The sequence below is a fragment of the Tamandua tetradactyla genome, chromosome 5 (assembly GCF_023851605.1).
Source record: "Tamandua tetradactyla isolate mTamTet1 chromosome 5, mTamTet1.pri, whole genome shotgun sequence".
Taxonomy (NCBI): domain Eukaryota; kingdom Metazoa; phylum Chordata; class Mammalia; order Pilosa; family Myrmecophagidae; genus Tamandua; species Tamandua tetradactyla.
Window position 1 is genome coordinate 169,081,881 of NC_135331.1, and position 14,758 is coordinate 169,096,638.

General features: G+C 44.7%; 1 protein-coding gene across 1 annotated transcript in view; it reads right to left on the reverse strand.

Moving 5' to 3' along the window:
• SLC22A16 (solute carrier family 22 member 16) overlaps positions 1-14,387 on the reverse strand; it is a 43,917-nt gene extending 29,530 nt beyond the window's left edge. Inside the window, exons 1-2 of the mRNA XM_077159293.1 lie at positions 14,285-14,387; positions 5,928-6,407 (exon numbers count right to left, since the gene is read on the reverse strand). Of these exons, the coding sequence (XP_077015408.1) occupies positions 5,928-6,407; positions 14,285-14,337 (533 nt within the window). The 5' untranslated portion in view covers positions 14,338-14,387. The remainder of the gene's footprint in view (positions 1-5,927; positions 6,408-14,284) is intronic.
• Positions 14,388-14,758: the final 371 nt, after the last annotated feature.

The following is a 14,758-nucleotide window of genomic DNA, read 5'->3' on the forward strand; positions in this document are numbered from 1 at the left end:
GCCTGTAGATTTCCGATCCAATTCTCCCAGCCGGCCCAGGGAGGGGGAAGGGAGTGATTCCGGCCGCTTGCCGCCCTGCCCGGTGAAGCCTGTGCCCCTCGGCGATCTCACCGGAGTGGGTTCTCTCAGCCAGCCAGCCATTCCAGGATGGGGTACGCTGTCTTTTTTATCTCTGTCGTGGCTTTGGGAGCTGTTCTGTATCGTTTCTTCTCCCCTAGTAGCTGTCCTGGAGGAGAAACTAAGATCCGCGCGTCTTACTAAGCCGCCATCTTCTCTGGAAGTCCTCCTTTTTGTTTTTACATTACTACATTATACACACATAAGAATGCATAAAAAATATTTATGTACAAATTAGACCATAATAAAGAGTCAAGTACTGCTGAAATCATGAGTCAAGCACTGATGAAATCACAACCCAAGGCAAGAAATCGATCATGCCAGCCTCCCAATAACTTCTAGACTTCTCTTCCTGATTACAAACCCCTTACTCCCTTTTAGGAGGAACCATTATCCTAATTTTTATAATAATCCTAATTTTGCTCTCATTCCATTTTCAAAAGCAACCTTAAATAATATAGGTTAGTGTTGTTAGTATTTAAACTTTCTATAATAGAATCATACTGTATGTTTTATTTCCTCTTTTGCTTCTCTCACTCAGTATTATGTTTTGTAGGTCCATCTGTGCTGTTCCATTTTACTGTGGTTCATGAAACACACCTCACTGCAAGAATATACTGCAATGTGACCTGTGTCCATTGCATTGTCGAAGGACATTTGGGTTGCTTGCACCACAAGGCTGAGGAATAGTGCTGTAGGAACATTCTCACGCATGGGCCCATGTGGATATTTGCAAAAGCTTCTCTGGAGTACATACCCTACAGCACTGTGGGGGAGCACATCGCAGACTTCCCTACACAACGTCAAACCAGTCTTCAAAGTTTTCCCAGTGTAATTCCCGCCGGCCGGATGAGAGTTCATTTTACTCCCTATTCTCGCCAGCATCTCGCCAAGTTCTTCCAAAGAGGATGTTAATTTCCTTTTTCCAAAGTCATAACGGCACTGCCAGTTTGGGACCATGCCAAACTAATTTACTAGCTTGAGTTTTTTGTTTTGTTTGTTTGTTTTTTTGAACTCTCAGGTGATGTTAATTGGAGCTACACATCCAAATGAGTGCTGGTTGTGGTTACAACTTCTCAGACTTTTCGAAACATAAATCCCTGATGTACGCTGGGCATCTAATAAATGTTTATTTAACTACACTAAGCTTAGAAATGAAGAAATGAAGTTTTATTTTCTTTAACACAGTCTGTATTCTGATCTCTTTTTAAAAGCATTATTTACATCTTATTTTTGTCATACAGCATGGTGTAGTTGCAAATATTTTTAGCCTCAATTTCAAGCATTCAACACATTTCAACAGAAAAAGCCCAAGTGATAATTTATGCAATAGCATAATAAATGAAAATGGTAATACATACCACCTATGAGAAGCCACTTGAGTTTCTCTTAATATAACACACACCATTGTACAATAATGTTTAAAGATTAAGAATAAAGTTCTACCTTCTGGAGTAAATATTATAAACATTTCACAAGCATACTGTTCTGGTACAACAGTTTTCAATCTTTCTAACGCACCTGCCTCTATTCTCTACATAATTGCTAATTTATAATTTTGAGTTTAGAGGCCAATAATTCATCTACTTGACTAATACTAGGTGATCTGTGGGTGGCAGAAAGCTTTTTATTTTTTAATCCTCAGCACTCTGTCTGTGAATATTATATCATATTGGCAATGGGCTCATAGCCCAAACGATGTAGCTCTCCAATTACATAATTAATTAAGAAAAAATAATTTATCTCATTTTTGCCTGGTTTTGCTTTACAATAAGAATGGGTGGATTTACCAGGTCTGGCAGTATGAAAGATGATTCCCGGGAATGAGTCCGGCTGTGGCACCACGGGAATCAACAATTCCATCCCAACCAAAAGGGGGAAAAGAAGTATAACTAATAAAGTATCAGTGGCAGAGAGAATTCAGATAGAGTCGAGAGGCTACTCTGGAGGTTGCTCTTATACAAGCTTCAGTTAGACATTGTTAACCATCATAACCTGCCAAATCCTAACCCGGTCCATTCCAGCCAATCCTAAAGAACACGTAGGGCAATATTTAAGATTCCACAAGGGTTTCATGCACTAGAGTAACTTTTCAGAAACCTACAACCTCCAGATGGGTCCCTGGAAGAGGTAAATCCTGAAACCTAGAGGGCCCAGCCTCTCTAGGACGTTAGCTAGTTCCATCTCCCTAGCCCATATTAGTGACAGACCCTTCCAACATGAAAAAGTTAGAATGGCCATAGCCCAAACACCCCTAAAGAGAGGGATAGAAAGATCAAAGGTGATGGTGGAGTTATACAGGAAAGATAGGATTTAACAAATGAATATGATTACTGAATCATTAAATTGATATTTCTTTTAGTCTCCAATATCTTAGAGCATCTAGAATTAAAAACCTAGGGTGGGCCACGGTTGCTCAGTGGCAGAATTCTTGCCTGCCATGTCGTAGACTTGGGTTACGATTCCAGCAAAAAAATAAATCTAAAATTGTGGAATTACAACCCATACCAAACTCTGAAATATGTTCTACAACTAATTGTGGTGCTGTGCTTTGAAATTTATTGCTTTTTTGGATATATGTTATTTTTTACAAAAAAGAAAAATAAAAGTCGATTGTGATGATAGAAACATTTATTCCTTCTAGCCTCCTATATTCCGGGGCAGCTAGAATGAAAAATCTGAGAGGATTATATCATGGTAGTCCATGATAAACTCTGGGATCTGTCCTTTAACTACTTGTTGAAGAGTGCTTTGAAAACGATTGCTTTTTTTATTTCTTTGCTTTGAATATATGTTATATTATACAATAAAAAAGTTAAAAAAAAAAAATGGGTGGATTTACTGAACAGAGTTAATAGCTATTAACCATATTAATGTATTATTTAAATAGCCTCTATAACTAGAAAACAAGTTTTAAAAAATCCAAATAGCTAGGTCTAACTGGGTATTTTAAGAAGATAAAGTAGCCTGTAATTAAGTGATTCCTGCTTTCGATAACGTTGATTCTCCTCAGGCTTAATGGAAATTAATGCCATGAGTATGGACTGTAAACCCCATGCCCTAAGGCCTATCCGTGGCCACCTCACCCGCCAATGGCTTCCCTTCTACTCTGAGCATTCTTTCCAGGAGGCGAGAACTTCCTCCTTCCAAACTCGCCCTGGGGAGCATGCAGTGGCCCCCTGAGGTGCCCCCTTAGATCTTTGGGCTCTGAATCCCTCTCAGCCTAGCCCGCTCTTGCTTCTTCATCCTTGGGCAGAAACAAAAGGAAAAGGGTCACAGTTGGCATAAACCCCAGGAATGTCTCTTCCCATCCACAAGCTGCCTCACCACCTCACCACCCCCTGGATTTGCCTCCTAACCTTTTAAAGCCGAATATTCACATATTTAATAACTAATCTCCTTTCAACGGTCCCTCAGCAATCCCCGTCCTAGGGCTGTTCATGTTTTCTACCAGAACCTAACGTTGCAGGGAAGCACAACAGGAGAACGATTTTAAACCGACCAAATGGTGGTCATCCTACCCTCCCATTTGCCCGTGTTTTGGTTTCCTGCCACCAGCCAGCAGTAAGCACAGGGCTTGGCCAGGAAAAGAAAACTTAGCCAGGAGAACAATTATCCGCCTCTCCCCTGCCCCAGAAGACACGGTTAAGCAAAGCCAAGCCAAACAAAATGTGATTTATTTATTTTTCTTAAAACATGGAGGGTTACAGTGAAACCCTCACAGTAGCTGTCTCTGAGAACTGGAACTTTGTTTTGGGGGTGAGAAAGCAATGAGGGAAGGCTTTCACTTTTCAGTGTCCACGTTTCTGAAGGGTTTGAATTGATTACAGTAAACACATTGCTTTTTTAAAAAATATTTTATTTATTTAACTAGAGAATTGTAGATTTACAGAAAAGTCTTGTAAAAAATCAACCTCCCCATTTACCCCCCTATTGTGGACATTTTGCATTAGTATGGTATCTTGTTAAAACTGATGAAAGATTAAACACATTGCTTTTGAAACTAGAAAAGCAAAAAGAAGATTTTAAAAAGGACCATGAAAGAAGTTAAATAAAAACACTGTTCATTAAAGTGACCAAATATAACTTGAGGGAAGGAAGCAAATACACATGCATTTTTTTTCCTTTGTATGCTGTGTGTGGGGGTTCACATTTCAACCTTTCTCCATGTGAGTATCCCCTTATCGCAGCACCCTCGAGTTTTTGCTTTTGTTTGTTTTTTTTCATTTGGTTGTTTGCTTGTTTGTTTTGTTTTTGGGAAGTGCATGGGCCAGGAATCCAACCCAGGTCTCCTGTGTGGCAGGCGGGAATTCTACCCCTGAACGACCCTTGCACCCCTCACACACTCTAACTCTGAGAAGAATAAAATAATTCCCGTCTTTCTCCCCTTGACATCAGATTAGGGATGTTGTGATACTCAGCCCGTGTCTCTGACTTCTGCACGTGTCCTTTTCCAATCTCAGGTAGCACCTTTACGAATAAGCTTTCGGAGATGCTAAGGGTGTGTGTGTGCACGCGCACGTGTATGCACAGGGATGGGGCATTTATTTCATCACCCAGCACCTTTCCCAAACTCTGTCTTTCCTTCTCACCTGTCTGGCCTAACCTCCGGCCTACGGAGTCGTCTTTAGCCTGATTTTAACTTCTTGCCTCCTTTTGGACTTAAGTTACAAGCCATTTTTAAGGCCTCCTGATGAACTAAGCCTTCAAGGCTGGGGGTGGGAGGGGCCTCTTCACCCACTTCTTAGGCATTTTCTGCCTATCTTACGGTCACTAAGCTCCAAGATGAGTGAGTCATGACAACACCTAAGGCTTTCTCCTTGCTCCCCGCAAACACACTTTGTCCCTCCCCCCACTGACATCCAAATTTCCACACCTCCCCAGAAGATTCTTCAACATTAAAACATAACTTCAGCCATCAAATAACTAGACTCCACTTTTCTTCCAATTTTGTTATTCACAGGCCGCTCCCCGGAGAGGATATTTTTTGGGGGGGGACCAGGATACGCCTTTCTTGCCTTTTCTAGTACACTAGGAGTTGCTTTCACATCTAACATAACCCTGGCTACAACACCATCCTACAATTTTTCACTGGACATGTTTCTCAGCCACACTAGACTGGTACGTCCCAAATGCAGGGATTCTTGACCTACCCTATTGCCTTTAGATCCCCGGTGTCCAGCACATGCTTGTAAAATTGACAACCATGTGGATCAAGTAAATCGATCTCTTAAAGTAAGGATATTTAAAGCGTGATCCATGTACATATACAGGTGAACCTTGCTTCAAGACTTACATGTTCATTTTAATGTGTATTTTTGAAATACATACCTGGTATATTAAACCCACAATTTCATAAACACTATTGCTTAAGACCAGGCTATTCCTCTTTAAAAAATAAAGAAAGTCTTTTTAAAGAAAAAAAATATTCAAAGTAATAGCCAATAGTTAAGTAGTTATATGTCCAGGGGACTCTTTTCTGTATTAATTTTGCATCAACCCTTGGAGCTGAGTGCTGTTACTTTCACCAACAGCTTGCAAACAAGACCCTGAAATTCAGATAATCAGGCAACTTGCCCAGGCTCCTCAGCTAATACGTGCTAGAGCCAGGATTTGCACACAGGTAGGCTGGTTCCACTCGCCACTGTGTCCTTTCGCCTCCCTAAATAACAGACCAGCAAGGACATAGGTATTTAGAGAGGAGACACGAAAATGAATGCAGTTTTGGACATAATTCCCTGTCTCCTCAAAAACACAGAAGATAAAATGATCCCCAGACTAAAGCAACGCTCCTACCCATTTCCCCTTACCTGTCAGAAAGGTAGCCCAGCATCACCGCGCCCAGCAGGACGCCAAGCATAAACACGGGCTGGATCAGCTTCGCCAGCCACTCTCGGTGACAGACCAGGTTCCACTCGGTCACCACGGTGCTCTCCCACTTGCTCCGGTCATAGACGTAGCCATCTGAGCATGGAACGTCACGGAGGCTGCCGTGGTAATCATACTCCAGATAAACGGCATCCTCCCTCCGGAACATACGACACCCCAGGAGCTCCCAGATACTGCCATCCTGCAGCTGCAGGGCAACGTGGTCTTCCTGGCCCGGGGAAAACAGGGTCCAGATGTCCTCCAAGTCCCAAATGATGTGTTGGTGGAAAAGAACGAGGCTCACATTGCCTGGGGGTTTGCAAACATACTGGGGGGTGACCGTCATGAACACAGAAGCCAAATAGTGGATGCCACAAGAGATGTTCTGGAAGGCACATACAAAATAGAGAAATATCTGCGATCTGCAAAGAGAGGAAAAACTATTATACCTGGCCTATAGGCTGAAAAAGAACATAAGGAAATCTGTAGGGACTCCACCATATTTAGGGTTAATATACACACAGATGAGGAGACATATGAACATTTACAGATAGGTTTGGATACACGGATCAGTAAACATAGAGTTGTTCCTAAGTATTCGCAGATTGCATATCTGCAAATTTTTGCCTACTTGCTAAGATTAATTTATAACCCCCAAATCAAATCTCGCAGTGCTTTCACAGTCATTCACAAAGAACGGCAAAAAAATCAAGTTGTCTGACACACACGCTCTCAGCTGGGCCTGAGAACAAGGTGACCCTCTGCTTTGTTGCTTCAGCTTTTATACTGAAACAAGTGTCCTACACATCTTTCACATTTTTATGTTCTGTTGATGATTTCTAACTGTTTAAAATGGTCCCCAAGCACAGTGCCTCAGTGCTGCCTGTTGTTCCTAAGAACAAGAGGGCTGTAAAGCGCCATATGGAGAAAACGTGTGGGTTAGATAAGCTTCATTCAGGAGTGAGCTATAGTGCTGTTGGCCATGAGTTTAGTGCCAGTGAAACAACATTATTTATTAAAACGATGTCTTTAAATAGAAACACACATAAAGCAAAGTCACGTGTTGACTATGCTGATGCAAATGCTGTGTGGTCAGAGGCTCACAGGCAGCTAACTTTGTATTTCTCCTAAGAGAAATGGTTCGGTATTCACTACCACAGTCCTTGCGGCAACCTCAGAGAACATAACTATCATAAATAAGGAGACTCAACTGTCTTACCTAGCTCGTGTTCTGAGAAGGCCTAGAAACAGAGACATCTGTGGTAGTTTGAAGCTGCATGTACCCCATTCCTACGGGTGTAGACCTGTGTGGGTGGGGCCTTTTGATCAGGTTATTTCGACTGAGATGTGGCCCACCTCACTCAAGGTGGGTCTTAATTCTCTAAGCAGAGTCCCTTTTCTTATCTTTCACATGGGCAGGCACCAGGAAATGAACCTGGGTCTCCAGCATAGCAGGAGAGAACTCTGCCTGCTGAGCCACCATGGCCTGCCCAGTGGAGTCCTTTTAAAGAGGATAAAAGACAGAGAAAATCCCAGCAAAGCTGAGAGAGGAAGCCATTAGAGCAGGAAGCTGAAAGCAATGAAACCTGGGGAGAAGGACCAACAGATGTTGTTATGTGCCTGGCCGTGTGAGAAGAGTCCCAGATTGCCAGAAGCCTTCTTCAGAGATGGTATCATCCTGTTGATGCCTTAATTTGGGCATTGACAGGGCCTTAAAATTGTAAACTTGTAAGTTAATAAATCCCCATTGAAAAGGCATCCCGTTTCCGGTACTGGGCAGGTTTACCAAACCAAAGCAACATCCCAGGAGAAATGAGCACAGCCAGCACCTGATCGTGACGTTTAAAAATCATTCTCTAATTAAAGGAATCAGGAATTACTGAAAAAAGGGCTGCTGCTAGGTCAACAATGGGGAAGAAACAAGATAAACCTGAAGCATCTTGCAGTATTTGAGGAAGTGCTCAAACAACAGAAGGGTGGGGACATGTCAAAGGAACACAAAAGCCAGCTAGAAAGAGTGACGCCAAAGCTGGAATAATTTGAGCAACAGAATAAATAATGTAGTATTAGATTACAACCCAAAGTACAAATAGATATATTTAAGTATGAAAAATAAATACATAGTATAATGTTTGCCCTCCATGCAGGAGACCCTGGTTTGGTTCCCGGACTATGCACGCCCACCCCCCAAAATAAATAAGCAAACAAATATGCATATGTGTATATATATATATACATATATATATATACATATATATTCATACTCATAAAAATAAGTGATTGAGCAAATAAATAAAAAGACGAGAAGAGAAACATATTTCTTATAATAGAATTCCAACTAATCTGTGCAGATACCCTCCCTCTCTACAGGAGGGGGAGCTTAATTCTCAGCCTTGCCCCCTTGAAAGTGGATTGAACTTACTGACTCGTTTCGAAAGAACAGGGTGGGAAAAGGGAAAAATGGTACTTTACAGTGAACCCGCATGGCAAATACTACCTTAACCAAGCGATAAAGGTTAACATCACCAGTGATGTCATGGGAACATCATGTACGCCTGAGACGATACAATGTACTTTCGCTGCAATCCCCCAGAAACACAGAGCCCCAGTACCGTCACGAGGGAAACAACAGGCAAACCCAGATTGGGGGAAATTCTACAGGAGATCTAGCCAGTGCACTACAAACTGTCAAGGTTCAGGAAAACAAGGAAAAACGGAGGAACTGCCATAGGTCAAAAGAGACTGGGGAGACATGACAACTCAATGCAAGGTGATTCCTGGGATTGGACTCTAGGACACTAAAGAGGACATTCATGGAAAAACTGGTGAAATCCAAATAAAGTTTAGAGTCTAGTTAATAGAAATGAACCACTGTCGGTTTCTTAGTTTTGACAAATGTACCACGGTAATGTAATATGTTAACACCAGGGAAACCAGGCGAGGAATATGTGGGAACTCTCAGTACTATCTCTGGAACTTTTTGGTAAATCTGAAATCATATGAAAATAGAAAGTTTGCTTAAAATTAAAAACATATGTATAGGGTCTCCAATTAACAAACTCAAACCAACAGTGGCATATTCTACGAAACAAAAATGGTCTCGCAAGGACACATTCTCATAGGATAACGGGGCAGGATGCATAAATGTGGAATGTCCCACAAAACCCATCCACCTAGAATGAAGAGTCAAAACTGCTTCTTTGGGCAAGTGACTCAATTATTTGGATTGAAAACAGAATCATTTCAGGCAAAGAAGAATATTACTATAAAATCATGATAAAAGTATAAAATGGGTCTTGTTGGAGCAACCTCAGGCAAAGCTGCCCTGTTGATGAAGTGACCTTCACTGCCCTTGTTACTGTGCAGACCTGCCCACTCCCTCCCTGACCCTGACGGTCCTCCCTCACTGAAAGAAGCCTTATCATTCTGTTCCTCAGCACCCTTCTCTCTGCCCTTCACTCAGCAGTTCCCAAACTTACTGGTCTCAGGGACCCTTTGCACTCGTAAAAGTGATTGAAGACCCCAAAGGGTCTTTCTTTATGTGGGTTATAGCTATCCATGTTCATATAGTAGAAGTTAAACTGCATGAATTTAAAATATGTATTATGCCATCAAAAATAGCAATAATAAAATAATAAAACGTTAACATGAAATACCATAAAACCAAAGCTTCGAAAACAAACAAAAATGTAGTGGGGAAGTGGGGCATTGTCCTGCATTTAATACCCAGATTAAGAGAAAGCAGCTGGTTTCTCATCTCTGCTTCCACATTTAATCTGGTGCTTTATTATATGTCATACAGGCTATGAAAAAGTCCACTGGACTTTCATGACAGAATAAGAATGAAAAAGGCAGCTACTGTCAGTATTACTGTGAAAGTCATTTTGACCTTAGAGACCTCTTGAAAGGGTCTTGGAGAACCACAGGTTCCATTTTGAGAACTGCCACTCCAGCTCGTTTCTTCTGTCCCTTTCCCTCTCCACTGCTACTTCCCTCCACACTCACTCCTGCTTTGAGTCCTTTTTTCCCTTCACTGCCTGCCTCTCTTTTCCATTTTCTTCCTCCTTTTCCATTCTAATTCATTTCTTCATTTTCTCTCCCCATTTCTTTTTTTCTCTTCTATAACTAGGATATACAGCTGAAGTACCGTTGTTATTCATGTTGGTTTTTAAAGCAGCCAAGGTGAATGTTTTCTATTTCTCTACCAAACAAACCACAGAAGTTATACAAAAGGTAGAAGTCAAGTCTCATAAAGGCAGAAACTGTGACTTGGACACTTTAGTATCTCCCAAGGCACCTGGCACAGTGGGCAGTGCAGTGTGGAGAGAATGTCACAGAATTCCTTGGGCAAAGAATGAATGATACTGAAGTTGATGCATTCTCAGGACCTCTGGTAAGGGGAGGTATTCAACAGGTCAGGGTATCCAAAACATTTTGATTATCATCCCCATCACTAAAAAAATAATGAGCGTGTGTGTGTGTTTGTGAGTAAACATATAAAATGAATATATATACACACAGTCATATAATACTGAATTGATATGTCATATATGTTAAAATATAAATTTATATATGCACATATTTACTTATACGCATACATTTATATGAAAATGGGTGTTTTTTTCTGGCATCTCAAAAGATCATCTCTGCCGACCATATGGGTAAACACACCCCACTTTGGAGGCTATCACAAGTGACGGTGGCAGGCAAAGCCACAGGCATGGTGTTGCGAAGTTATCAACTTTGTGAACCCCCACATCCACAGGGATGGCTGCCAAGCTGGTATGTGGCCACCACAACTCACTTCTCAGAGAACCTCACGTAGATAAATAAGAAGTAAGTTGGCATCAAGTTAAAGCATCGTCACTATCAGGACACCATAAACTGGTCGTGTTGGCCGCAGTTTCAAAGCTGAATTCTGCATCTGGCACTAGCCTCGGTGGCTAGGGGATAGAAACACACACACACACACACACACACACACACACAGCAAACGGCAGCAGCAACTTTCCTCTGTAACAGAAAGAGAAGGAAAACACACAAATTATTACTTTCAGGATTCCTGTGGGATGCAGAGAGCAACCAAGAGAAGAGCTGGGCACCCTGGGTGTGTAAGTCCATGGGGCCAGTGGGACTGAGCTCTGTTTTTCTAGAAAAGGTACCCTGCCAGGAGAAAAATGATTGGAAGTTGGCCTGGGCCCATTCTATGCAGAGCAGCTGAGCGGGAACAGCAGCCAGGGCTGCAGGGACTTGTGGCCTGCAGAGTGCAGGTCAAGCCGTGGTCTTAGCCCCTTGGGATGTTTGAGTCAAGGAATGCAAGCCTTTCTTCTCGGCCTGCTGTTCCTCTTTGTTTTTGCATAAACAAAACCCTACTTCCTTTGGCCTTTGGGCCTCACACACAGAACTTTTTCCCTTACAGAGATTTGTTCTGCCCACAGACCCAACCAAGGGGCCTTCCAGTAAAACAGACCTATAAGCTATAACATACCACTCTGCCTGCAGCTGAAGACACCCACTAAGGGAAAAAAGAATCATACAGACATAATAGGCAGAAAACCAAGGGCAAGGAAAAGCAAAGGTGAGTGGAACCTACAGGAAATGGACCCACGTGATTTGGGTGATGAGGGAAGAGGACTGCTTTCAGCCCTGGGTTGATGTGACTGTGCGGAAAGAAGCATCAGCAGCATGGAACCCGGCACCAGGCGGGCAAGGTGTAAATCTCGGCTCTGCTTTGTGGCCCTGGGCAAGATGCTTAACCTTTCTGAGTTGCAGTTTCGAGTTGCAGTTTTCTTCTCATCGGAAAAATGGGTTCTTGCATCAACAAAATGAGTGAATACCTGTAAAACACTGTGGCACATTGTAGGTGCATATAAGTGTTAGTTATTATTTGTTCATAAGCCTAAGTTAAAAAGAAGAGCTAAAAAAAAAAAAAAAACTACCTAGATGCTCAGATGTAGCTGAGTCCTAGGCTTCCCTATACTTCAACTATGGAATTTTAAACCATCTCTGCCTTCATCGCCAGACAACTCGATTCCCACCCACACGGCACTTAAGCTGCGATGCTGATGGAACTTCGATACAGTCTCAGGACAAGTCCTGGACCAGCTTTTTAATTCTCCTCAGGGTGTCCTGCTTTCCTCTTTTAAAGGTGATTAAAGTAGGCTTACTCTAGAAATGAGAACTATTTAGGTTTCCTTACTTAACACTTTTGCTAGGTTTCCTTAAGAAAAGACTAAATAGCACACAATAGCCTCCTCCTCTATCCATAAGAGACCAATTAGAGCAAACGTTGGAGGAAAAACGGGGTACATGTTACCTCAAACTGTTCGTCCTTTCTGTGATAGGCATTGGGATGGTACCCTTTCCCCTCCTGCAAACGGCTTCCACAAGTCACTCCTTCCCACCAATACAGGGACTCAGGTGACAAGAGCCAGGAGTGATGGGGAATTTACCAAATAATAAGACATTGGCATATATCATTATGGCTGACTAAAAGCTGTCTCCCCAAATCCACTGTCCCCTCCTTCCCCCGCAGTGAGCTCCGTGTGGCCATGTGAAGGATGAGGGCGGCAGCAGTCCCGATGGAGGATGGGAGCAAAGGACAGCAGGGCTGCCCACCCTCCTGGGTCCCTGGAGGAACTGGTGGGACAGAATCTGCAGCCTGCCCAGGACAGGTATGGAGGGAGAAAAACAGGTGACTAAGGGTCTCTTTGTTACAGCACTTCAGCCAAACACCAACTATGGGCAAATCCCTACTGCACAGGGCCAAAGAATGGCATTAGTTCCTTCCACCTTGTGGGGGCTTTGTGAGGTTGAAATGAGAGACGGCACATAGAGCCCTTCAAATCAACATGTTACTGTTACTCCCATTTTACAGATGGGGAAGCCATAAGTAAATGCTCAGGAGGATCAAGTTAATAAGTGGCAGAGCCAGGACTGGAACCCAGACATCCACCCCCAGAGGCGGTCTTTTGCTCCACATGTGATTCTGCTTCCAGAAGGAGAAAATGAGAAAATGCACAAAGGGCTTGGCAAGAGTGTGGGAGCTGGTACTCTGTGGGTAGGAGACCACATCGTGGCTAAGGTCAACCTGAGGTCAACCTGAGAGGGCAAGGGAGATGGCGTCCAGTCCTACTCTGCTATTACCCGGTTTGTGGCTCAGGAAGAAGCCTCGGTTTTCTCATCTGTAAAATGAGGGTAATGCCAACAACTTCACAGGGCGAGGGTGGAGAGTAACAGAGGTAATTGGGACAAAGAGCTCTGAGAGAGCCAGGCACAACTCAGCGTTCAATAACGCAGACGGCAGGATTCCTAACTGACCTTCCTATCCTTCCCACTTGGAAAAGCAGTGCCTCAGGGATGACAGTCACTCCCATTTTCTGGGTAGGAGACTGAGGCTCAGATTAGATCCAAGTCACCTTAAGGTGAGTGACGGCCAGGACGCAGCCTCAGCTCCACACCTGAGGTCCTGAGCTGTCCAGCCGCTCACCCAGCTGCCTCTCCTCCCAAAGCACTTGGATTCTGGACAGGAGCAGTTGTCCCCAAGTGAATGAAAATGTAAATAAATAAATTTTTAAAAATTTAAATCAATTTAACAAAGAGAAAGAGGGTGCCAGGAGGATAAAGGCAATGGAGGTGGACTCCACCATTTGGTAGCTGGGGGTCTTTAGCCCTGCCAGACTCAGTTTGCCAACCATGAAAATAAGGATTCTAGCACCTCCTTTGCAGGGTCCCTGTGGGCATTAAAATATATTAAAGCACTGTGTTTAAGCGTGGGCGCAGTGTGTAGCTGGCATAGTAGGTTTCCATTAAAGGCAACAAACTTAGACTCACGGTTGTTCCTGGGGTAGCACCTGCCAGACACTGGAAAGGCAGCCCTCGTTTGGGGAGGTGAAAGAGGAGACGGTTTGGCGGATTAGAGAAGCTGGCCGCCGGGAACAGACACTTCTTACTCCTGTGCCCTTGCCCCTGCGGCGGAGCCTCCCGGCACTGGCCCCCGCGGGGCGCGCGCCCCAGGTCCCATCTGCCCCGCACCCCAGCCCCCTTCCCGAAGCGAGCCCCAGCGCCTCTTCTCTAGCTGTAGGCGGGTCCCGCCGCCAAGCCCAGCCCGGGGCCAGGAATCTGGGCGCCTGGCTTCCGACTTTCTGGGCAACGAGAGGGGGAGATGTTTTAGGCTCCCCAGCGCAAAGTGAAAAACTCCACCGCTAGGGGCAAGAACAGACAGACCCCTAGCAGGGCCTCCACCCACGTGGAGCTCCCGCTCCCCTCCTCGACACACCTCACCCCCAAAACTCCCCACCTGCCGAAGTGTCCCACGCGGTCAAAAATCAGCTCGAAGTCGCCCGAACCCATGGTGCCGCTGCGCCCTCGGCTCCTGCCAGGCCGCGCCGAGCTCGCCTGGCGCCCCGGGCTGCGCGCACCCCGCCCCGCCCCGCCCCGCGCCGAGGCTGCCCCGAACGTCTCCGCCCCGAGACCACCCCGGCGCCCCTGCCCACCCAGGGCTGGACAGGGTTCCCTTCGGTTGCTCAGTCCCTCCTTCCCTCCGCGCCGCCTCCTTGTCGCCGCGGCCACGTCCCCAGCGCGCGTTGGTCCCCAGAGTCCCCCGTCGCACCGGTTCCCTTACCCCCAGCGCCGCCACTTCCCGGGCCCTCCCCGCCGCCCGGTCAGACCTTGACACCACTGTGGTCGCGCGGCCGCCACCCTCAAGGGAAGAACACCAGGAAAGTTGTCATTTGACAGCCCAGGACGGGAATGGAGAGGCTCGGGGTTGATG